This window comes from Bactrocera tryoni, chromosome 5, assembly GCF_016617805.1.
Source record: "Bactrocera tryoni isolate S06 chromosome 5, CSIRO_BtryS06_freeze2, whole genome shotgun sequence".
Lineage (NCBI taxonomy): Eukaryota > Metazoa > Arthropoda > Insecta > Diptera > Tephritidae > Bactrocera > Bactrocera tryoni.
In genome coordinates, this window is record NC_052503.1 from 77,299,619 (window position 1) to 77,325,849 (window position 26,231).

At 39.8% G+C, this 26,231-nt stretch overlaps 2 protein-coding genes and 1 long non-coding RNA gene across 7 annotated transcripts in view; 2 read left to right on the top strand and 1 right to left on the bottom strand.

Annotated features, from left to right (window-relative positions):
- LOC120779028 overlaps positions 1-26,231 on the top strand; it is a 256,412-nt gene that overhangs the window by 155,372 nt on the left and 74,809 nt on the right. For all 5 annotated transcript variants that reach the window (XR_005705597.1, XR_005705596.1, XR_005705592.1 and 2 more), the window contains exon 3: positions 5,766-5,817. This is a non-coding gene — a long non-coding RNA (uncharacterized LOC120779028). The remainder of the gene's footprint in view (positions 1-5,765; positions 5,818-26,231) is intronic.
- On the bottom strand, positions 14,750-15,286 carry LOC120779025 (translation initiation factor IF-2-like). Its single transcript, XM_040111147.1, has one exon. The coding sequence runs from the start codon at positions 15,284-15,286 to the stop codon at positions 14,750-14,752; it is 537 nt and encodes a 178-aa protein (XP_039967081.1).
- Positions 17,723-18,478, top strand: LOC120779020 (alpha/beta-gliadin). The gene has a single exon (XM_040111139.1). It carries the CDS (start codon positions 17,723-17,725, stop codon positions 18,476-18,478), a length of 756 nt encoding a protein of 251 aa, XP_039967073.1.

Below are 26,231 nucleotides of genomic sequence, written 5' to 3' on the forward strand. Positions count from 1 at the left end.
TATGCTCTTGCTCATTTTATTACTTGTTTTGATGCCGTTATAGTTTTAACTGCTGCTGACTTTGTTGTTTGTTATTTGTTTTCTTGTTGCTGTCATTATTGTCTATTAGCACAGCTGTTAAATAATTTTTAATTGCATACACTAGAGCTTTCTTGAGCGCATTGCTGGAGGAAAAGGAAGATAATAACGGTGTGTGCGTTGCCTGCATGCTTTTTGGAACGCTGTGTCGGTTGACGGTTTGCGAGCGCTTTAAAATTTTAAAGATCTAATCTTTTGATATTCTATACAAGGTACAGTTTTGTAATACCCAAAAGGCAACGTTGGACACCCTAAAAACTATATACTATATGTCTACAAATGATCAGCGTGATGAACTGAGTCGATCCAACTCAAGTCCTTATATGGAAAACTGTTTTGTTTGATGAGATATATTCACGAAATTTGGCACAGATCAATTTCTAAGGTATCTATATAATATCCAAATCAATTGTTCAAATCGGACAATTATAGCTTATAGCTGCTATACAAACTGACCGATCAAAATCAAGTCCTTGTATGGAAAACTTTTTTATTTGAGAACGTATCTTCACGAAATTTAACATGAAATACTCTCTAAGGCAAAGCTACAATATCTGAAGAAATTTTTAAGATCGGATTACTATAATATATAGCTGCCATACAAATTGACCGATCGAACTCAAGTCCTTGTATGGACAACTTTTTTATTTGAGAACGTATCTTAAGGAAATTTAGCACAGACAGTTTTCCAAGGTATCTTTACAATATCCAAATTGTTGAGATCGAACAAATATAGCTTATAGCTGCCATACAAACTGACTGATAAAAATTAAAATAAAAGTCTTTTGTATAGCCTTTCATGCTATAAAAAATGCACCTGTGAAGGACGTTACTGCTTCGGTGCAGGCAAATTTAACGATTTTTCTTCTTTTTTAAACTTTTAGATTTTTATTAAAACGTCCTGATAAATAAATTCCACATAAAGTCTTCGTGGCAATTTTTCCTTCAGTCAACAAAAGCTGCACATTTTAATAAACAAATGCTTATTTAGCTATTATTTGTTAATGAAAAATCCTCTGCTTTACAAGGGCATGTGCAAACATCAAATCACAATTTAATTTCAGTAAAACTTGTTTACACCCGCGTGCAATAAAAACCAACACAATTTAATTAAAACAATTTATAGTCAACAGATGAGCAGTTTTAACAAAAATTAAACGAGAAAAAAATATTGGCAATTCGTGGTGGGGAAAAAAGACAAAAATCAATTAAAAATCTCTGCGCCTGCGGTTTAAATGTTCGCGAGCATTTCCGCTGACATTACTTGCAGCTGAATATATGAAAAAACGACAACAACAACATATAATTGAAGGCGTGATGGGTAATCAGTATGGCAGCAAATTAAATGCTCAATCACAAGCGAACGCCGCTGACCACAAGACAACAACATTAACAGCAAGTGCATGGAATATTTGCCAGACAAATAGCGCTGCAAATTTAATAATTGAAGGCAAAAAATTACCAAAAAAAATAAAAATAATAAATAAGAAATAGCAAGAAAAAAAATAAATAAAAACACAAATAAAAAATTGTATGAATAAATGTTAGTAAATTATATGGTTACAAAAAATAAACAATACAACAAAAGCGCATCAGTAACAAATTAAAAGTGCTGAGTGTTGCAGAAAAAAACAGGAAATAAAAAAAATAGGTAAATTTTATATTTTTTTTATTAGCAGCCGTTTTTGTAGGCAGCTTACTTTTCCCCGACCGCACAAAATTAGTTCTTGCATCATATAAAATTGAACATACTGAGTTGATTACAATTTTCAAAGTACATATTTAGATTTAACCTCATACCACCAGCGTTGCATTTTATGACTGGTGGACTTCTGAAAACTAAAAAAAAACTGAAAATAGTGCAATTTTCTATAATTAATTTACTAAACCATAGGCTGTAAAGGAAAAGCAAAGCATGGCGTGCAGAGTAGTTTAAGCCATGTCCTTCTGTCTGTTTGGTTTCCCGTGTGTGCTACGCGAACTGCTTTCTAACTTTTCAAGATATCGTTCTGAAATGTTAAACACGTCCTTTACTCCTCAAGCAGCTGCTCATGTGTCGGAAGCGCCGATGTTGGACCAATATATGATATAGCTGTCATACAAACTGTCCTATCGAACTCAAGACCTTGTATGGGAAAGTTTTTTATTTGATGAGATATTTTCATGAAACTTGACATGTGTTATTACCAAAGACAATGCTATAATTTCAGAAGAAATTGTTCAGATCGGATCACTATAGCTTATAGCTGTCATACAAACTGTTCTATCGAAATCAAGGCCTTGTATGGGAAAATTTTTTATTTGATGAGATATCTTCATGAAACTTGACATTACTTATTAACCCAGACTATGCTATAATCTCCGAAAGAATTGTTCAGATCGGATCACTATAGCTTATAACTGCCATACAGACTGTCCTATCGAACTCAAGGACTTGTATAGAAAACTTTTTTATTTCATGAGATATCTTCATAAAACTTGGCGTGACTTATTCTTTAAGCCAACTTTATAATCTCCAAAGAAATTTTTTAAATCGGACGAATATAGCATATAGCTGTCGTGTAAATTGAAAGATTGAACTTAAGTTCTTGTATGGATATCTTCTATATTTGAGAAGATATCGTCATGAAACTTCGCTTGTGTTATTGTCCAAATTAACGGTATTATATCCAAAGAAATTGTTGAGATCGGACTGCAATAGCATATATCTGCCATACAAAATGAACGATCAAAATCATGCACATTTTGATTTTTTTATTTGATGAGATATTTCAAAACCTGTTATGTAGCAAAACTACAAGCGATGACACTAAAAATTAAGTATTATTGAAATATTTGGCAAAACGGCAATTAATCATGTATCTAATCAACCATCTTTGATGCAATATTTTTGCACTCGACAATCAACAAGCTAACATATGTATGTATATTGCATATACATGTATTCACATAAAAGCTCTTGTATTATATACATATAACTGACAACCTATGGCGGAAATAAATTAACAAATCGCATTGATGAGCATCTAGCGTTTTTTTTTTAATTTGTTTGTTTTGCAATAAAAATGCTAAATAAATTATTTTGAAATAAAATTTTTGATTTCAATAATTTTGACACATTTTGCACTCACATTCTAATGCATTATCATGCGTTGGTTTAAAATACGTTTCCTGACTCAACGTGCTCCAACTTTCGTATTGTATTTCATGAATATTAAATTTGTTGCGTATACGCCAGGTTGGCCGCCATTAAAACTGCCTGGCGTTGGAACTGCGTTACAAATAATGTTTCCAAATATTTTAATTACCAATAAAACGTACAATATTTCATTAAATAATATGATTATTGCATAAAATCGAGCGCCTACGCTTCCACGCATACAAGCAAACATTGTTATTGACTGCTGTGGCACAACTAAACAGACGCATTGCTGTTAGTTAAATCAATATATAAATATTTGCAGTAATTAGTAAAATCTGATACTTTATGCGAAAAGCTGTAATTTGACTAATGTATATACGTACATTCATGCATATACAAACACACTAAATATATACCAACTGATCATAATTGATCCGGATAAAGAAATTTGTGCAGTTATAGTATTTCTATTTAGTCTTTTATAAATTTTAGTTATAAAAATGTTAATTGAGTAAATATGTATTGTTTGAAGCACAGCTAATTTCGATACACACACACACACAAACAGCCGCATACAATGCATTAAATTCAAACTTAAATACCATAGGCATGCAAATATGCAACAACAAGGGAACGCAACGCGAAAAGTGAAATGAATTTCATTAATGTCAAAGTAGAAAAGCGAAAAGCGTATCACAAATACATGTCGCGCAAATATTACATTATTAACTGGATATGAACTATAACATAATGCGCTTCGCTTCATTGAGATTACCGAGATTACTCACTTTTTGTTTTTAGCCGCTACTGCAGCCGTTTAATTTTGTTTTTATACCCTGCACAAGATATATTAAGTTTGCCACAAAGTTTGTAGCGTTGAAGACTTTATAAATTTTTAAAAGAAATACGCATCGCGATGAGTTGAGGCAATTTAAACATGTCCGTCTGTCTGTATATACGCGAGACAACGATCGAAACTTTGGCCACGTTCTTTTCTCGCCAATCAGCTGCACATTTCTTGAAATCACCGTTATCGGACCACTATAGCATATAGCTGTCATACAAACTGAACACTCAAAATTAAGTTCTTGTATGGAAAGCCTTATTATTTGACGAGATATCTTCACGAAATTTTGCACAAGTTATTACTTAAGACAACTCTATAATATCCATAGAAATTTTTCAGATCGGTTAACTATAGCATATAGCTGCCATACAAACTGAGCACTCAAAATTAAGTTCTTGCATGGAAAGCCTTATTATTTGACGAGATATCTTCATGAAATTTTGCACAGATTATTACTTAAGAAAACTCTACAATCTCCGAAGAGATTTTTCAGATCGGTTAACTATAGCATATAGCTGTCATACAAACTGGGCGTTCAAAATTAAGTCTTTATATGGAAAGCTATTTTATTTTACGAGATATGTTCTCGAAATTTGGCACAGATTATAACCCAACACAACTCTACAATCTCAGCAGAAATTATTCAATTCGGTTAACTAACTTTTTTAACTTTTTTATTTAACGAGATATCTTCACCAAATTTGGCGTCAATTCCTTTCCGGGTTAACGGTATAATCAGCGACAAAATCGTTCAGATCGAACTACTATAGCATATAACTGCCATACAAACTGACCGTTCTAAATCAACTTCTTGTATTTGCGAAGGGTATTATGGCTGCGTTGCAATCGCAGTTAACGTTTTTTCTTATTTTCTGTTTTTTTGTTTTGTTTTTCTGTAACGGTGCGTGACAACCTGAGTGACATTTAACCTGTGTTAAATGTCAAATGTGTTTGGATTTTGCGGGTTAATAGCATTTGTGCGCTTTGTTGTCGCTTTCGGCTTATCAATATTTAATGAAAATTGACAACTGTTTATTAAGTAATTAATGAGTTTATTTGTACAGATAAATGTGCGCATTTTCCCATACAAATGCTCGTGTTTACATACAGACAAATATTTACTCGTGTTAATATATAACTTGATACCTTTCGTATGTCACATTTAACATTTAATTTATATCAATTAACACATAAACAATGCCAACGACAGCGGCCGTGCTTGTTTTGTGGTCCGTTAGGTTGACAATTTTTAGTTGTGGGTCAACTTGTTGATTTGTAATGAACTATACTGACAGGTCAACAATGTTGTAGCAACAAAAATGAAGTGCGAAAATTTAGTTTAAAATAATTTAGTGCGTCTTAATTAGCAGCGGCAGCGATTTTGCGTTTCCTTTCGGGCCTCAAACGGCAGAGTTGACATGAAAGGCAAGCAAAACGAAATTTTTGCGTGTATGTACATATATATGTATTATAATATAAGATTAATTTATTAAAAACTTTGAATAATTATTTTAATTTAATTATTTTAAATTAATTATTATGATTGAACTTGCTGCAACTTCATAGTTGCGCTATTATTTTAGATTCGCGCTCTGGGACTCGCCTTAGGGCAGAATTACCTAAATATTTATTTTTTTTTATATATTTCGCTAAAAAATTAGAAAATTAATATTCCTCTGTTTCTTTTTTATATTTCAGGCGAGATACATCAATACCTCTGTGTAGCTTTGCTTGGAGATCAGTAGTAATGGTGAGTACTGTTGAACGTTTCAATTATATTTTTACATATAGACCAATTTGACTGCTTAAGATGACGATAGCGTAATTTGTTATGACTAAAACTCATACCTCGTATTATTATAAAGTCCGAACGCTAGGTTTCAAGTGGAGCCACCTCCTTTTCCATCTGGTCTTTGCAACGGAGTGGAGGTCTTTCTCTTTCTATGCCTCCCCCGGCGGGTACTACGTGGAATACTATCAGAGCTGTAATTAGACTTCAGCGGTCTCTTAACGGGAATATTTTGTAGTGGTTCCGCTGAAGCTTCCTTTCTTTTAGCTGTGACCCCAGGTTGGCTACCGCATCTTATACAAGGGTACTCACGTTTCCAGGGTACGTGGCGAGGACGAAAGAGAAGAAGTTGGGTATGATCCTAAAACTGCAACTGCTCACCCAGAAGCATAACTATACACGCAAATTTTACAAACGGCTCAAACAGCTACTCATTTGTTAGAATCGCCAATATTGGCCGATCAAATTTCAGTTCTCGTATTGGAAAGTTTTTTATTTGACGTGGTATCGTCACAAAATTTGGCAAAGATTATTTTCAAAGCTATCTAATAAATTGTTAAAATCTGAAAACTATTGTTTATAGCTGTCATACGAATTAAACGATCAAACTCAAGTCCATGCATGGAACATTTTTTTATTTCCCATGGGAGCTTCATGAAATTTGGCGTAAATGATAACTTAAAGAATCGCAACAATCTCCGAAGAAATTGTTAACATCGGACAACTATAGCATATAACTGTGACATACAAACTGAACGATCAGATTCAAGCCTTTGTATGGAAAACTTTTTTATTTGACAAGACATTTTTAAGAAATTTGCTGTGGATAATTATTAAAGGCAACGATATAATTTTCGAAAAAAAACTTTAAGATAGGATCAATAAAACTTATTGCTGCCATACGAATTAAACGATCAAAATCAGATTAAAGATAGTTTTGTACACTCCAAAGGGTAATTTCTGCAGTGAGGTGAGGGCTAAGCGCTTAAAATTAACCATTACTGTCGTTGAAAATAACTTTATATTTTTCATTATTTGTTTAGAAATGTTTGCTATGTACATTTCCAATATGAAAATCAATTTTATTTAAGCATTCATTTAAACACCTAAGACCAAGTTGCTTATGCAGCAATTAAATTATGGCATACACGTCGTATGAGTGACATTTGCTGACACATTACCAACACCAGCCGCGCATGCACCGGTTGAAAATTTTAAGCAGGCAAACGAAAAAGTCAAATGTAACTGCAATGTAAATTGCCGTAGTATTAGTATGAATTATAGCAAATTGTAAAATGGCAAAAAAATTTATGAAAAAATTCAATATCGCCATAAATTTCAACTTTAAAGCGTTTAAAGCATAAATGCAAAAATCAAACAATTTTAAATCAAAAGCGCTAGACATGCTCTTATGGTATGATGGTTTATGTGTATGTGTGTTGTTGTATTCAATTTTTTTATTTTTATTTTTTATTTATTTTAGTGAAATATGTTGCGCTCGGCTGCACCAAGTGCGCTGATTTGACACAATGCTTAAACACACACACACACGCGCATATATGCCGTATAGGTATTAGTTGGCAAAAAGAACTGAATGAAGCCGTATGCAATCCAAGCGTAGCAAGCACACACTCGCATTTGAGCGCTTTTATGAATGCATTTGTGTATGTGTATGCGTGTGCGTATGAGTATGCCTGCATAAATATTTGCATTTACCGAGTATGGCCTGTATTTTTATACATTTGCACATCCCCACACACCCTTTTACCTATATAAGTATGTGTACGTTGAAAATATTATTACCCACTTGTGTAGGTATTTTCACAGCGAATTGCTTTGTCGCATAGAAAATTGAATAAAATTCAATGCGTTGCATGTTTTTTTGCTGCAACATATGCTTTGATTTTGTTATTATACCCTGAACAGGGTTTCAGTTTTTGCACAAGCTGTATTTTGTACGCTTTCAGTTTAAGATCTCGACATAAAATGCGCCAAACCTTTCCATACGTCAGTCCGAGTTGCTGCGAATGACGCCGAATCGACTCTCCGCGGTCTTCGTGTACACGCTCAGGTAAGCCAGCTATATTTTCTTCACTGCGTGCTGGCCTTGGTTTATTCGGCGGAATATTACCCAATAGTGTATGCTGGGACTCAAGATGGGTGATGGTGTTGCGAATCGTACGCTCAGAAGGCCGATTACGTATACCATAAGTTGAGCGAAATCCGCGAACCACATTCTTTGCAGTACATGGATTTTTGTAATATACATATTTCAACGATTTACAAACGTTGTTCAGTTCTAAGTCTTTTCATGATTCTCTATGATACAAGTGACGGTCCTCAAAGGAAGGAAATCATCTCTAGAGCAGCGCATGGATCCATCCGATACATTATACAAAAAATATAGACCGAAAGTACTTGCTAAAGTGCAGAGGACAGCAGCTCTGAGAGTCGCCTCGGCATACCGCACAGTAACCAAATCCGCAGAAGCGCTGATAAGTGGCGTTATTCCAATAGATCTACTCGCAAAGGTCAGAATACAACACTGTAATACCTGTAATTACAACATGGGAAGCACAGAAAATCCTGCATGTATTTACGGAAGCGAACCACAAGGCTACGCAAACCAAAACTCTTTTAAGAAAATAAGCTTGAAAAACTCATTACTCATTACGAAAAATATAGTAGATAAAATTATGTTAACCAGCGCCTAAAACTGGCAGCGAATTGCCTCGCATGTGGATATGTGCCACGCACTAAAAAAGCTTCATGAACGCCGACTCTCAGGTTCCGGAGAGTTCGTGTCAATATAAGATGAACTAAATAGCTGAATGCTGCATACATAATCGTGGCCATCCCTGGACGAATCAAATAGCTTAATGCTGGATACAGAATTATAGGCATGCCTGGACGTAGGGAAAGCAAAAATGAACTGCAATAAGTCCATCTAAGAAACCTGGTCCTGAAATAACGTGACAGGGGTCCCGCGGTAAAGGACAAATGCATGATAGAAAGGGGAAGTGGTTTAGTGGGTCAACCACTCACGTAGGTTAATCATCTCTATATGGTGCGAAGGCATTTTAGGCCCTCTCAGGTCACGGAGAATTCGTGCCAATGTTTAATGCTGGATACAAAATCGTAAACATCCCTGAATGCAAGGAGAGCAAAAGCTGACCTGCCTAGGTCTTTATATAGTGCGAAGGCATTTTAGGTCCCCCTTACGAGCTAAATAAAAAAAAACTACCTGAGTCGAGTCTGCGTCCGTCTTACCGTCTGTCTGTATTAATATATCCATCAGTTTTTGAGATATCGATCCGAAATTTTACATACGTACTTCTCTTTCCAAGGAGCTGTGAATTTGTACGAACCGATATCGGATTACTATAGCCTATAGCTGCCATACAAACTAAACGTTCAACATAAGACATATTTTGTATGTGTGAAGGTTATTATATTACAACACGTTTTTTGTTGTTGTTTTTTTTTTTTTTACTGTTAAATAATCATGTGTTATTTTAAATGTGCGCACCACCTGCTGGGCGTTTTTCAAGTGAACACATTGCGGGAGATTAGAAAACAAATATGATCTTTGAGTCTCAATTTCCTCAAACTATTGGCAAAAAAACCGGCAGAGTTTTTGTGTGTTCACCACAGACTAAATAATTGAATACGCACACACACACAAATGACCGCCCATATTTATCCAGGCTAAATTGCGTAGGCAAGCGGCTCTCTATGTGTTTGCAAAGATTTGCAGTGCTGCAACACACACACACAAATAAACAAACAAAAGCATAAATTTATTGTTTACCGACGCTGAGTAAATATTTTTGCGGTTGAAACGGTAATTACGCATACAAATCCGCAAATATGTCTATGCAGCTTTAAAAATTTTGCTGTTACACAAGCATGTGTGCGTAAATATGCTTTTGCATATGTGTGTGTGTGCGCGTGCATGCATAAAGATGCAAATAAAGAATATGTTTGCGCAAAGTTTGCTAGTTTGCTTGTTGTTTGCCTTGTGCAAATACCGTTATTGCAAGTTTTCCGCCTGCCTGTCGCAACGTAGCCGTCCACTGTGAGTTCGGTAGCTTGCATTCAGACATGCAAACATTGTACTGCCAGAAAAGTCACTCACTCAGCTATACGACATTGTTTTATTTATCAAAATAAATTAGTTTGAAGCAAAAGAAAAAATATGATAATGAATGAATTGATAACATTTGCCAAACTGCTTCGCACTCTCACTCACTTTCGAAAGAACCAATAGCGTTTGCTCGGTGTAGGACCAGCTGGGCTTTCTGGTATTACGTCTGCGTTCTCATCCTGCTCTTCGTCGTCTTTGGTGTTCACGCGCGCCTCCGGTTCCGGTAAGGGTTCAGTGTCATCCTCGGCTGCATCGGCCGCGATCGGATCCACATCTTCGGCCAAATCTTCAGCCGTTTCTGCGTCAGTTTCTGCGGCATCGTTCGTCTCCAGCTGTGTGGCCGTCGCGGTTGTCACCTCTTCTGCTGGCTCGTCGGCTACCTGGTCGGTTGGTAGTTTAAAGGGCACCTTCGGTCTGTAGCCTGCCGCTGCATACGGCGCCAACTGACGCGCTGTATGTGCATTCCGCAAAGCTTTGGCATTTGAGCGCATGTGTTGTGCCACTGGACTGCCGTAGCTGTGCGCCAGCAGCAGCAATAACAGCAATGTCAAAGTGATGTATTTCATTTTACATAATATGAAATGACGAAATAGTACGAGAAATTATAACACAGCCACTGCTGCTGCGTCAGACTTTCAAGCTTTCACGCTAAGTTCACAACTAATTCAGAATTATTTGAAAAAATCGCTCGAAGTATTTTCGGCATTCTGCCAATGACTAAATGTATACAACATTTCTTGATTTCCAATTAAAACAGGAAAAAAGGTAATATACGTAAAATAATACCCTTCACGGTTGCATTTTTATAGCATGAGGTGCTATAAAAAGAACTTTTTTTTCATTTTATTCGGTCAGTTTGTATGGCAGCTATATATGCTAGAGTAGTCTGATGTGAAAATTTTTCACCAGATATTTTAGCCTTGCTTTGGACAAATATCCATGCCAAATTTCAGCAGGGTATCTCTGCAAACAAAAAAGTTTTCTTTACAAGGATCGGTCAGTTTGCATGGTGACTATATAATATAGTTATCCGATATAGACGGTTTTGACAAATTAGTAGCTGCTTAATAAGTACGGTACGATATTTGCAAAATTTTTGATCGATATCTCAAGAACTGAGGGACTAAATTGCGTATACAGAAACGGACAAACAGCCCGTCAAGTCTAAATCGACTCAGGTCTCCATGCTGATCACTTATCAAAGCTTTTGGCAAACTTAATAAACCCTGTGCAGGGTATAAAAGTCGGTTAACGCCTAACCAAGTTTCGGCTGCCAAAATTCTTTACCTTCCTACTATAGGCATTAGTCAAGCTGACGCTTAGCGCACCCAATGCTGCATACTAATTTCAATTCTCGCAGCTTGTTTTTCGATTTTCTATTGCTTTTCCTGTCAAACATTGTTGTGACTATTGTTGCGGTCAGCATAATCATGGTCACACATACTAGTGTTGCCGTACCCAGTGTAGTTCCAAGTCAAGTACGCAACGCTTCTTCTTCTCATTCCCATTATTATTGTTGTTAGTTTGTTGTTGTCTCGCTCAAAATAGTAGCTCGCTGATTATTGTTCGCAGCCACGTCGCTAAATTGCCCATTCGCTTGTCTACATATGTCAAACGAATGTCAGATGAATGTCATACAATAAACAAAATTGGTGCGCCTGTCCATCAGCGGCGGCGGCGTGGAAGTCGAAATTATAGACAACCAAATAGCAAAGTTTTTGACGGGCTTGTCTGACTGTTTGGGTGCATTTGGTTTCTGAAATTTTAGTGCTTGCGGCAATAAAAATATCATAAAACCCCTACTAAATAATATTGACTCAATTATGACAAGCGCATTGGCGTACGAATGTGAGCACCAAGGTTTATGGATTTCTGATATCGTGCGTCTGTATACGGCACAGACTATTTAAGTAGCATTTTAGTTAAGTGAGTTTGCATGCGCGCATTTAAACGCTTGCTATATGGCGCTATAAAGTTTTGAAGGTGTCAATGTACAATTGGGTTTTATGTTCCTTTACTTGAGTGCAGAGCTTCACAATCGTTTTCGAAATTCATTGCCAGATTTTAGGTCTTAGTCGTATTTATGTACCAATAAAATAGTTAAGAGTAGTGGCTATAAGAAAGTGAAGGACTAAGGCATGGGAGCTTGTTCGCAGCCACGTCGCTCTCGAAGGGCTCTGCGCGGAAGCTCTCCCATACTTTCTTTTCGTACTTGAACCATCAACGTCCGTTCAGATTTCCTTTAGTCAATGTTGCTTCCTCTCTGTTTAGGTTAGGTTAGGTAATACCAGTCGACTATTATCCATACATCGACCAACTTGTCTTTAGTAATGTCAGCTGAAGCTGAATAATTAACGCGAGCTGAAGTTTACGTCGAACGTCAACCTTTTTTGCGAAGTTTATTAGATACTTGATACCTAATTCTGGATGAAATACAGTCCCTCGAACTGCGAAGCTCCTAGATATTTAAGACGCGACGGGGTTTTCGTTTGACGTCTTTTTGCTGAAAAGAATAGCTAGAGTCCAAATCTAGAGATTAGAACTCCCAAATAACTCCGTTTGAGGCAATAATACTTCGTTCTTCTTCTAACGAGGGCAATTCTGGTTGTGATTTCGTATTTCTACCGTTTCAATAAAGCTATTTCATATTCACTGTCGATGGTTTCTACTTTTTAAAGATTGTCTGTGAAATTATATTTCATGCGCATCGTAAGATTAGATTAAATGATCGTTCCTAACATGGACAGTTTATAACGCCAGTCGGTTGGGTTCCTAGAACTTTTTTAAAATTGATTATAAAGATTCTCATGAATCGACGAAGCGCTTTGAGCCGTCGTTTCGGTTATGTATGTCAGTTTCAGTTATGTACCACGTTCGTCGAAGGAATGACTGTCGATCTGGTTCAACCTCAGTCTTGTAAAAGCATGCCTGGATATATCCACCTTAACTACTTCCATACAACTTTTACAGTCGGTGTCAGACTGGATTATTAGGCGATTCATTAATGTTCGATAATATATTTAACGACTGTGGCAAGATTAATCTTGATAAGGACTAGTAGGTTAATAGAATCATTAGCTTCTAGTCTAGACCAGAAGGATCTTGCAGTCGCACAGAGGTTGATTCTCGACCGACCTCTGCTGAGCACTTATGATGTTCATAGATCTAGTGCTAGAACGAAGGATGACAACGGAGATCCAACTTGTACCCACTTTGATGTCCATTGTTGCTAGCTTAACGGCTTTGCACTTTCTACTGAATCCGCTGTGATCAGGCACCTAAACGAGTCCAATGAGGAAGTAGCTTGCTAGCTTTGCTAGACACTCCTTGACTAACTTTAAGCACTTAACTCTGATAATGCCGCTCTGCTGTAACTTCTCACCTCCCTAAAAGAAGCTTCACTTCGAAGCACTCTATTGCTGACTTAATCACAACCACTTCTGTCTGAGGAACACACTACAACAGTCCGGTAGCCTAAATTTAAGCCTGACAGAGACCTCCTTACAGAAAAATCCAGCTTCAACCTTTCTAGCTTCGACTCATCCGCGCAAAAATTCACTGCGCCTCTTCTCCAGAGACTCCTTCCAATCCACATAACCCTGGTCGATATGTGAGAAAAGAAAAAGTCACCTGGAGTACCTTCTGCGTCGCTGCGGTCCAAGTTTTCAGCTATGTCTTAGCAGCTTAGCATCTTTACAGCAATGCACCTGCCGGCCATAGCCACGCATGCTATGTGTTAAATGTCATTAAGTGCTATTGTTGGTGTAGTCCGCAGTGCATCGCAGGTGCCGATAAGAGTCGGACAGTTACCACAACAGTCGGGTCTAAGTAACCGAAACACAGTCGGATTCTTATCCGGCCAAGGACTGTCAACTCGGCCTCATTCCTCGAAATTGCTTCAGGAATGTTTTATGCCGCTACAACAACATAAGAGTGGGACGTTCAAGTTCCCTCAGACGAATGCACCCAAAATTGGCTAAAAAATTATTTAAAAATATTTTTTTCTAATTCTCTTGAATTTTTTACTGGACCTCTCCATACATGCATAAATTAATACAAGTAGTTTCTCGAGTGTTGTTATTTTTATTTCTTGTACTGCCTTTGTAAAAGCGAATGCGTGTACAGTCGCCGGTACCGTTGTACGTGCAACGAATATTTTAACTACAACTAATAGTTTGATGTGGGCAAACAATACAAATACACAACCAGCCATAAGCAAAATGTACTATATGCACATACACACACACATACATACATGTTTTGATTTCTGAAAAGTTTACGAAGTAGTGCCAAGGTTAGCTGATTTTCAAGTTCAAGGGAAAGTACAAGTTCGTGCATAAACTCACAAACTAACAAAGCTTGAGCTTCTTCAGGCAGTTGCAGAGCAAGTTTCCACAAGGGAATTCAACGGTACCTTTCACGTTCGATTTCACTTCATAATCGAATTAAGTATTTATCACATTTATGGCAAGTTTATGCATCGACAGCAGGAGAAGTCAAACAAATCAAAATATTACCTTGGAAAAGTGAAGGCGAAATTACTAACAAGCATAATAAAGACTCCAACTAATGTAGCAAGCACGCATAATAAAAGAAAAGTTGAGCTTATTATCGTTGAAAAATATTTATTAGTATCGCTTTTATAATCGATTACAGCCTAACAACAAACAAAACAAACATGAATTGATTAATACACTGTCCTATACCTTCAAATTTCGCTGCTTCACTACGCCATAACTCATTCATTTACTTCAAAAGGTAAACAACACCGGGCTCAGCGCGCACGAGCTCTACAACTCCCGGTGCAGCAGGCACAGCTTGTAGTATCAGCGGCTGCGAGCGCACAACACCACGGGCGCGTTGTTTCGCCAAAACGGGTTTACGGCGTGGTTGAATCAGGTTTTCGGATGCAATAACGCCCTCAGCGTTATCAGCGGGTGTCGGTAGTGTGGTAGTCTCCTCTGGTGGCCCATAGGTTGGATCGGGTGTGGGTTCCTCCTCCTCTGGTGGGCCGTAGACTTCGTCGGGCAGTGGAGCCTCTGTCTCTGTCGGCAAATCGAAAGGAATGGATGGTGTAACTCCGGCTGGTGGATATGGCGCAGGCTGATCAGCCGCTACAACGGGTGGCACATCGTCCGCGTTATCGGCGATCGCCGCCTGTTGGCGCGCAAGGAAACGACCCGGAGCGCGTCTGAGTGCTGCACGAAAACGTGGTGGCTCGGCGTGCACCACAGCCAAGGTGGCGGCGAAAAGTAGCGTCAAGAGTGCGGTGTACTTGTACATTTTGGCGTGTAGTTGTCGCTAAGTTGGTTAAATATTCCTTTGGTCTGATGTGGGCGCTGCTGCCGTGCTGTTGTTGTTCGCAAGAATGCTATCTTAACCTCAGCACTACTGTGCTTTTATACTTTGGCACAAATTCTGTGTCTTTATAGATAGTATTCATTAAAACGATTCTAAAGTTACGGTTACGCTCAATTACACGCACAACTACTAGGCCTCCTGCCAAATTTGGTGCAACACGGCCAATCTTACTGACGTCGGCCGGTGTAATCGTTGTTGCTGTTGTTGTAGCGTATACCTAGTCGTCGTTGTAGGTGAGCGCGCTTCCAATAGTTGTGTGACGACGCATCAATCGCTTGTCTGCTCACTGGCTTTACGTGACAATAACGTTGAGGTTGTTCCGCTCGTTTGACTGCTATGCCAAGGGCCAATGGCTAATCGGGCGCCAAATGTGGCTGCAGCAGAAACTTAGCATTTAACCATATAAAATTATGAAGCAGGGAAATGTTATGAACCAAACTTGAGCAGGTGATGTAAGACTTTTAACACAAAAAATGAGCTTTTGCGATCATTAGCTTCAAAAAATACCCTCAATAGAGTCACTAGATTTGTACCACCCAGAAGGAAATGGTGAAAACCCTATAAAATATATATATAAACATCCATGTTCGTCTGTTTGTCCATCTATCCGTCCTCAACGTCCAATTGGGTCCGGCACCCGGTTGCAGAGTTGCCTTCATTCAACTAACAAAGCGTCAGTTCTTCCCGCATTCGGGGTTTAAACGCAACCACCACGATACTTCCCGAGATGCCAGTCCGCATGAGTAGGTTGGAGCGAACTCAAAGGGCTCCTGCTCCCCGTGGTACCATAATTAAGTCTCCGGTCGGACCTCGTAGCCGAAGCTTCTACCAGTAGAGCTTCCATACTACTCTGGACTGGTGACCAGGGGTTGGACCTCATATGCACATTACAAGCACACACCATTCACACTAAAAGCTAGCCTTAATTCCCAGTTAAACGCCTTTGCCGCTTAAACAATTCACGTGCAAACGACCTTAACTGTTCGGCATTCCGACTAGTGGAGATCACACCCCGCTAACATCTAAATGCCCATCAGTCCAGCTAATCCTCATGCCACCCAGATCCTTAATGTCCGATTACATCGAGAATTCTGCAATTACATGCACTCAGTCCTGGACACACGCCCCACAAAAATAGCCCGATTTGTCAGATAGGTGCCTCTAATGCAAAAATGCATTGAGAGGCTCATGCACCATAAGCAGAAAACCCAGACTCAGACAGAATCAACAAGTCTAACGTACTGGATGTACTCGTAAGTCACCTGACCGTTAGGACTATTGGGAATATTGAACAAAACGGCGGTACAACTTCTGAAGAAATCGCGTATGTCGGACCACTACAGCATATCGCTGCTAAGCAAACTGACTGATCAAAATCCAGTTTTTGTATGAGAACTTTTGTGTTTGACAAAGAATCGTCCCGAAATTAAACATGTTCCCAAAGCAACAATACAACCTCCGAAAAAATTGTTGAGATCGGACCACTACAGCATATCGCTGCCATATAAACAGAATTGAATCAATCTGTAGGGAATCTTTTGTATTTGTGAAGGGAGTTATAACTTGTTTTCTCTGCACTTTACAAAGCATAAATCTAAATTTACGGTTAAGAGCCATAACATATTGAAGTTGTACAAGTAGGTAAGCTCTATGACTCCCACTTTGCCGTCTCGCACATGAAAAAATAACTTTGACAAGAACAACACATCTGAATATTATCTCCTCCCTTTTTGGAGTTCATCTACTTTATGCTGAAATAAAATATTAAAGCTAGAAATAGCTTCTCCAGATTTTATATGTACATTCATAAAAAACTACATTGTCAAATATATTATTTCACCGAAATATTTATATAAAAAAATGTGTACCCAAACTTGGAACACATTGACCCTACAAACATTTATTATGGCAAGGCAACCCTCAAACGGTTTTGCGGGACTCAAACAGTGAAGCTCAACAAGCAGCAAAGTCTAGTTCGATGAGTTAGCTTTACGATTGACAGCCCAAAGGGAATATCCGAGCTCATTTATATGCAAGCGCTGTTTAATAAAAAGTTAAACAAAAAACAGGTGACTAATTATATTTAATAATAATCTCGTATAGGACTGAACGTGCAAAATTGCAAAGTGTCAAACGAAAAATAGTGCGAATGTCAGCTTAAATTAGCTTAAAAACATACTCATTTTGAAGTGCGTGTTGAAAAAGTTTTGGATAGTATAAAACGTTGTCGTCGGACGCAGCATAAATCAGACATCAACAGGCAACAGCAGCGACAGGAGCAACAGCACTCAACTCTTTCAACATTTCAAACGACAAAGTTTTGCATACACTTTCCACAACTAAAATATTTCGATGAAGATGTTCCACAAGACCGCCATTTTATTACTAGTTTTGGCCGTGGCCTTTGCGCATGCAGAGCCACCACGCTTCCGCCAACGCAATAGCCGTCTACAGCAACGCAGACCGTTTTTCGCACGTCAGGAGTCGGTGCCGTCAGCACCAGAACAGCCAGAGCTTGCACCCTACCCCTCAGCCGATGAATTGAAGCCGGAAAATCCCTTCCAAGCGGAGGAAGAAGTGGAACCCGAGTTGGTTTACGGTCCACCTGACCCTACCTACGGACCGCCATTGCCCGCAACAGATCCCTTGCCCGTAGTAGATGCACCAGCAGAATTTGCGCCCAATCCTGAAGCCGAAGAGTTCGCACGTCTGACCGTGGCGCGTCCCTCGCGTTTCCAACAGCGTCCCAAGCAACAAACAGCTCAATTACAACTTGTGCAGAAATCTCAACGCCTGCAACAGAAAAAGCCACAACAAAAAGCCATCATTAAGCAGATCGTTAACGCACCCCAGCAGAAAGCGACCATTAAGCAAGTAGTGAGCACACAACGTTTGGTAGCAAAGCCTGCGCCTGCCGCGACAGTGGTTGTGGCAGCACCCGCTGTGGCGTCGGCGCCAGCTATTGCACCCAGCAAGGTGGTGATCAGTTCGGAACGTCTAGTGCAGGTGGAACCGGCGCCACTTTTCAGCGCCTCCCTTGGTACGCCACTCGGCGAGTCTTACGTAGTGATCAATTCGCCATTCGCGTTAACCTCACATTACCAGTCGTGGTAGGAATGTGAGCTCGTTATTTGTTTTATTGAAGTGTTAGAAATGTTATAGGAAAGTTATACAACCAAAAAAATTATATATACAAAACATAAATAAACGAAAAAATCGAAAATCAACTGTGGTTTTTATTTAATTCATAGTTCAGATATACTTGTATATTGCTTATTGCTTCAAACATTGAGTCAAAAGTTTTATAAGCCGATTTCATAAAGTTGCATCCGGTAGGAATAGTGCATGTAGGTTACGTTAGATTAGATTACACTGGCTGTCTTTCACGTCATACATATGTAGACGCCAGAGGGCGGTCCAGTGTGGTTTGAGTTAAAGTACTCCCCAGAAGGTTCAAAGAACTCGATAGGGCTCCAGCTATCGAAGCTGTAACGATGAAAGATTTAATTAGTACAATACTATTGGCCCTTCTCCCAAGAGACAACAAAACCAAAAATGTTAACTTCATCAAGAAGTTCAAGGTTACCTTTGGCAGCAAGGCTGAATGGAAGGATTCCACTCTCGAGCTAATCAAGTAGTACACTGACGGCTCGAAAACGTCGAGCGAATCGATGCAGGAGTCGCAGGACCATAAACCAAACTCTCCAATCCTATGAAATGCATTCTGAGCATTTTTCATGTAGAAGACTTTGTCATAAATCGGTGCATAGAGATAAACATCCAACGCACCTCTCAACGAACGTATAACCATACTTAGCGATAGTCAAGCGGCACTTAAAGCAATCTCCTCCTATCAGATTAAATCGTTGAATCCGTGTTTCAAAAAAGGAATCTCGTGGCTTCGCTAGCACCTAAGGTTATACAGAACGTCAACGCTTTTGACGAACTGCGAGTTCATAGATATCTAAACCGTGTTCTAGATAAGACCGAAGGTGGTGTTCCAACGTCTTTCTCATGCCTAATTTCCTGAACTTTCTACATGTCATTACTAATGCCTATAAGGCTCGCATATGATGCCAGTAAGTTGTGACCTGTGACTGGGCTAACAACTGTCATGCAGTTCTTTCGAGACCGTGTGGGTAGAAAATTTGCGTATTCTCCTTCCGCTCCCTTGTACATGAGCTTGGCGTTCCTGCACTGTGATTCGTTTATCAGCCCTTTCGGAAGCTTTGTTGTGTATCGCTCTAACAACTTGCGTATTTCCAGGACTTGGTCGGTAGTCAAGCGAATAGCACTTTTGGCAATCTTATCAGTTATTTCATTTCCCTGAACGTATTTGTGGTCTGGAACCCAGTAGATATGCAGCTGCTACTTCTAATAATATTCTCTGACGCAATGCGTTGTGAGATTATTGCTTTTATTGCCGCAGAGCTATCGACGAATATATTGTCATTCTTGACGTCTTTTCCTGCGTTGCCAGCTAGCTCAGCAGCTTTCCTGTCCACATAGACTTCAGCCTGAGAGATACTGCAGTATTCCGACAGGTTGCTGGATCGGCGGGGTTCCACATCCTCGCAATAAATCCCAGCGCCCACAAGATTATCTCTTTTTGATCCGTCCGCATAGATGTTGAAAGTTCCGCTGGTTGATCGCGTGCCCCGCTACCATTCACCCTCTTTTAATGTGTAGCGGTGACTTGAAGCCTTCTCTTCCCGATAAAAGGTGAGGTGGTCTAATTTATCCACCGAAGGAAGCCCTTCCTATCGCGCTAAGTCCGAAGGTTCTGCATGTAAATCTTCTCACTACTCGTAACCTTACATTTCAATTAAAATCTCAACTTTTCCTTTGAGCCCCACTGCTGACCGCAATCCCACATACACGCTTACGTAAATACATATATCTTTATTGGTTGTTATAAATAGTCTACGCTTCAAGGCATCGTTAACGATCTTTGACTTCCTTAACCGACGTAGCATAAAGCTGTTGTAAATGTCGTGGCATCATCCTTGTTTGTTTGCAAGTTCGCATCAACAGATTAATAAATAGTCAGCAGCAGCAGAGCGTCGCCGAGCAACATTTACCGTAATTTAAAAACTCATTAAACTTTACCAACATAGCTTCTTCGGTAAATACGCTCACCCTCAACTCAAATCATTAAGAGATTGAATACTTGTGCTTGGCCCACCTTTGCTTCGTAGTATTTACACTGCCTTCGTACTTCACAATCCCTGCCGTTGCAGTCGTATTGGTTCAATGCATTGTTATGCTCGTCCTTGCCGCCATCATCATCATCATCATCAGCTATTCAGTTGCATTTTTCACTTCACACGAAGTGCTTTTATTGCGTCAAAATGACAGCAATCAGTACGGCAGCTGAATATCCTTTGCTCCTCGCTTACACGACCACACCACACCCCCGCCTGCCGCTGCTGTGTTCAACTGCCAGCCAGTTTGTCTTCCGTCGACATTGTCGAGCTGAGCCAGCTGTGGCAACAATGATTTCCACGAGATCCCTGACTTACTTCATCATTCTGTTTTCGAAAATTTTCTGAATTATTTCACTGGCATTTCCTGGCTTGAGCCTTTGTGGGGCTTCCTTGTTCGACACACTTACACAATCGTAGCAAATGTACATATATTGGTAGACACAAAGGTACTCGTACATTTATGTGCGCTTTCTCATTGTCCTTAATGTGACTGATTGTCAGCCATATTTTGCCACTTGTCACCTCCGGACGCCGGCGATAAGGCGCGAGCGCCCGCAGCAGTGGCAGGCTTAAAAGGAAAGTGCAGCGGCAAGCAGCAAGCTGAAGGAACTATGGCTGAGGCACCTAACTGGATTTGCAATTTTATTGAATTTTATTTGTCGCGGTCACAGCACCTACAGATGCCACAGGTTGGTTGGTGAGCAAGCGTGCGAGCGAGCTGAGCGGCAAGTGCAGCGTCAAAGCGCGTGGTTAATGGAAGTGTTGGAATGTGCGAATGAGAAATTCCTGGCTGCCTTTGGAAGTGCAATAAAAAGACGCTGCAAGACAGCTTGAAGTAGTGCACAGATAGTTTGGACAATTTGCATGTCTCTTTGGTTGTTTGGCTTTGAGAACGACAACAATAGCAAGAAGCCCTCCGGCGCGGCCAGCCTGGATGTGAATGAAGTGGGCTGCCGTGGTGTATGTGTGTGATTATGTGGCTGTTAGAGGGCACAAAAATGAGGCTGATTATCGCCGCAGCTGTTGGCGCAACAACAGCAACAAAAGCAGACACATTAAAGTATGTCAAAAGAGCTGGAGAAAAAACATTGAATAATCTGAATTTGTACTAGAAATTCAGAGAATGCAGCGCTCTGCCTTATTTGCGCTTGTTTGCAAAAGAAAGCTGGGGCGGCAATGTGACAGGCATAGGGAAAATGAGAAGTCTAAAATTATAATTTTTTGTTGCATATAATAATGGCATGACTTTTGTCGAAATGAAATATTCAGCATATTTGCCTGAGGCTGCGATTTAACGAATAGGAGAGAAGAAAACAAATCGCCTGGGTTCGAGTCTCTGTAAAAATCCTCTTATTGCATACAAAGTGGCTTTACTTAATTGAGAACCAAACCTCTCAAGGGAGAGACTAACTGCTGCAGTAACTGCCAGCAATAATAAACATATGGATAGAACCATCCTCCGGCGGGTATTGCGTCGAATACTCTCAAAGGCTGGAGTGTTTTCATCCACTCGCACGACATAACCTAGCCAGCGTAGCCGCTGTCTCTTAATTCGCTGAACTATGTCAATGTCGTCATATATTTCATACATAAATCCGCAGAACCTTTCTCTCGAAAACTCGTAACGCCGACTGATCAGCTGTTATCACCGTCCATGTCTCTGCACCATAGAACTGCAGGACGGGGATGATGAGTGACTGAGTAGAATTTGGTATTTGTTCGTCGAGACAGGACTTTACTTCTCAGTTGCCTACTCAGTCCGAAATAGGACTTGTTGGCAAGGGTTTTTGGTGTTAATGCTGGCTCCAAGACAGACGGAATTATCTACGACTTCGAAGTTATGGCTGTCAACATGGGAGCCTAGTCGCGAGTGCGAAGACTGTATGTCCGAGGACAGGAGATATTTCGTCTTGCGTTCTTCACGTTCGTTCACTACCAAACTCATTTCGTTCGCTTCCTTATCTAGTCTGGAGAAAGCAGAACTAACTGCGAGGCAGCTTTACACTCTTATAGAACCATTTTCTATAAGTACCTTCTCTATTTAGTTATGCAGCTCAAATTATTTTCTTCAAGAGTAGATTGAAGAAGTAGTACGAAAGGGAGTCGCCTTATCTGAAAACTCCTTTGGCATCGAACGGCTTGGAAAGGTTATCCCAGATCCTGGCGGAGCTTTTGGTATTGCTCAAAGTCAGCTTACGCAGCCATTTTAGTTCTGCGGGTATAACTAATTCCTAAATAGCGGCATAAAACCAGCTTTTTTTCGTGCTGTCAAAAGAAACTTTAAAATCGGCGATGAGGCGGAATCTATCAATCCTTTTTCCACACATCTTTTCCAAGATTTGACACATCGTAAATATCTGGTTAGTTCTTCATTTTAAAGGCTTTAAGCTACACATAAGGTCCAATCAATTTGTTGACGGTGGGCTTTAATCTTTCACATAGTACGCTCGATAGAACCTTCTAAGGCATGTCTCGGAGGCTTGTCGCACGGTAGATGGCGCAGATCGTGGGGTCTCCCGTTTTGAGGATTGGACAAAGAACACTCAAATTCCAAACGTCGGACATGCTTTCGTCCGACCATACTCCTTATCAGTTCTTCAACGCCGTATTTGAATAGCTCGGCCGGCAATTCATCGGCCTCTGCAACTTTTTCCGCTCTATCGTCATCGATTGGGGAATCGGTCTCACCATCTCCTGGTGTTATGCCAAATTTATATATTTTTGTTTTATTTCTGCTTAAAAGTCTTCACTTTCTCACAATTGTACCTCATTTTTTTATTGCGCTCCTACTAATTTCTAATTTCTGCTCCATTCTCACCATTTTTGTGGCCAGCTGCATTTTATGTATTTGTCGTTATCATGAGTGCCCGGCTAAGCTGCAGCCATGCAGTATGTGTGGCTGTCAACACTGCAGCATTCAATATGCCATTCCACAAATTTTTACGATTATTGGCATTATTTACTCAAATGTGCGCTAAGGCGCCCAACAACAATGGGAATCAGCTGTTTATAACACCACATGTTCACACACACACACAAGATACCTACGGCTATACGTATGTACACATAGCCTTCATAAGCGCTAAGTCAACACGCTGGGACATCGCTCGCTCAAGTAGCATCGTTATCAGCAGCCAAGTCGTCAGCGCGCTTGCGTGTGGCAACAGCAGTGACAGCAGTAAGAAATTTATTTGATGACACAAGAAATTGCATTGAGTGTTATTGCGGGAAATTAACTCTGCTGTTGCCTGTCATTGTTGTCCTTTGCTTGGCTGCGGTCAACCGAGCCACCAGTCGGTGTCCTGGTTGTTGCAAAGTTCTATTTCATTGGCTTACGGTTCCTGTTGGTGGCTGGTGGGAAGAATTGGTTAGTGTGTACACTTGTGAGCAATTTCCTCTGGTCAACGTCATTATTGATACTTTACTTTGCTCCACACACGCACACACAGGCATGTGAACGCACGTAAATATGTCCATCAGCTCATCCTCAACTCACCGCGTCTCTGCTTACAGTTGCTGAGTTTTATCTTCGGACATTAACCAACTACATTTGTGTCTTCGACTGCGTTAGTGCTTGTGTGTGTGTAAGGTCTTCTAGTTTGCAGAACAATAATATTATGTTTTTCAATGCTTTTAATTTTAAATCTCAACTTTTAACGGTTAAGTGGTTTATTTATGATACTTTTCAACAGCTGTGGCAGCTGCAAATAAGTGTGTGAGTGCACTTTATGGTGGGAGTAAACATTACCTAAAGCTGGGAGATAATGATGTTTGCTGAAATTGTTCAAATCGACAATAACGGTATATTATCAGCTTATGAGTTTGTGAGATAATTTTACTTTTCGTGTGCGTAACTGTCTGATATCCAACCAAGCTCAGGCAGTTTAAAGTTGCGAACTTTAGTAGCTAAGGCTTAAAAATATGAGAGTAAAAAATAATAATTAAAAATATTTGTTTGGAAAGTATACATATATACTCTTTCGGACCACATCTTATAAGTAAAACCATATTTTTCTATACCATATAACACCTAAAACGTGACATAATTTTTTCGTATCAGTCATTGCTTTTCTCTCTGATCTGCTGACAGAGTTAAACGCCTGGGGTCTGTCCCCGATAGGAAACTCTCATGGAAACCCAACATACAGGAAGGAGCAACGAACACATTAGTTGCCAGGTACTGCTGCTGAGGAGCGATAGATAAACGACGGGTAATTCCAACAGTGGTAGTTAAGTCCCTTTTCTCACTGATCTGCTGACAGAGTTAAGTCCCTTCGGTCCATCCTATACAGGAAACTCTCTTGGAAACCCAACACACAGAAAAGAGCAAGGAAGGCATCGGTTTCCCGGCACTGCTGCAGAATAGCCATAGGTAAAAGGCGGGGACTCTCAACAATGATAGTTCTTTTGTTCTATGAAACCATAGTTAAGCCTATAATGCTCTGCGTAATTTTTGTATGGTTGATGGTTATAGAAAAGACCACATTCGTAACCGAAATTGGCGAGTCTAGACTCCTAATCACTAGCATCGAGTTATTACATGATTGGACTGATTTGGGTGCCTGATCACAGCGGTATTGCAAGAAACTGCAAAGTTAATGAGCTTGTCCCACTTCAGGCCAATTAACTGCGGAATGGGAACGGGTTGGAGCTTCGTTGGCTTCTTGCGCTTCAGACGAGCTCAACAAGCGTTGATCAATCACTAGCAGCTGTGCAGCCGCAATGTTCTTCTGGCCCAGAGTAAAGCGTAAGAAGTCTAGTGAACTCTTCGTTCTCAGCAAGGTTAACCTTACAATGGTTGTAGGAGTTCTAACTGTACACTGTCCGTTTGGTATTCATGCGTTAAGAAGAATAGGCAGAAGATAAGATTTTATCATCACAATATTTCCTTCTCCAATATCTTGTCAGATCGAGGCAAAGGCTCCTCGGATTTTATGTATCTACATATGGACATCCGGGTGAAGTAGGACATTCGAGGAATAAGAATAAAGCATTTAGGCAGATTTCTGATAGATTCAGGGCGCTTTGCCCATAGCTGATGTCTAATTAAAGGAGTTTTTTTTATTTGGTTTCACAAAGAACAGTCTGCATGTTAAAACCAAATGTCACCGAGCCATGAGCTTCAATTTCAGGCATTAAATAGTCGGTTATCGTCAGTCCGAGCTGCTGGGAACGGTGCCGGGTCGGTCAATATATGCGAAGTAGTCCCTCAGTTTTTGAAATATCGATCTGAAATTTCGTTTTCGTTTTTTTTCTTTCCAAGAAGCTGTGAATTTGTCGGAATCACTGCTATCGGTCGACAACAGCGTATAGCTACCATACAAACTGAGCGATCAAATTCTAGTCGTTGTTTGGCAAACTCTTGTATTTATTGTATTTCAAGGATTATTGACAAAGGTAGCGTTGCAATCCTGGAAGAAATTGTTCAGATCGAATCACTATATCATATAGCTGCCATACATATAAGCCGAACGTTCAAAACCAAGTGCTTGTAAGGAATCTTGTATTCTAGCTTCGGCGCAACTGAAGTTAATTTCTTGTTTTTAGTATCGAAACCACAACTCAACATGTGAAAATATATTTTCGTGTGAATTTCAATAAAAACGTATCACTGCACACCAGCCAAAATTGATGTATTCTTTTTTGCGGAGCAACGTAAT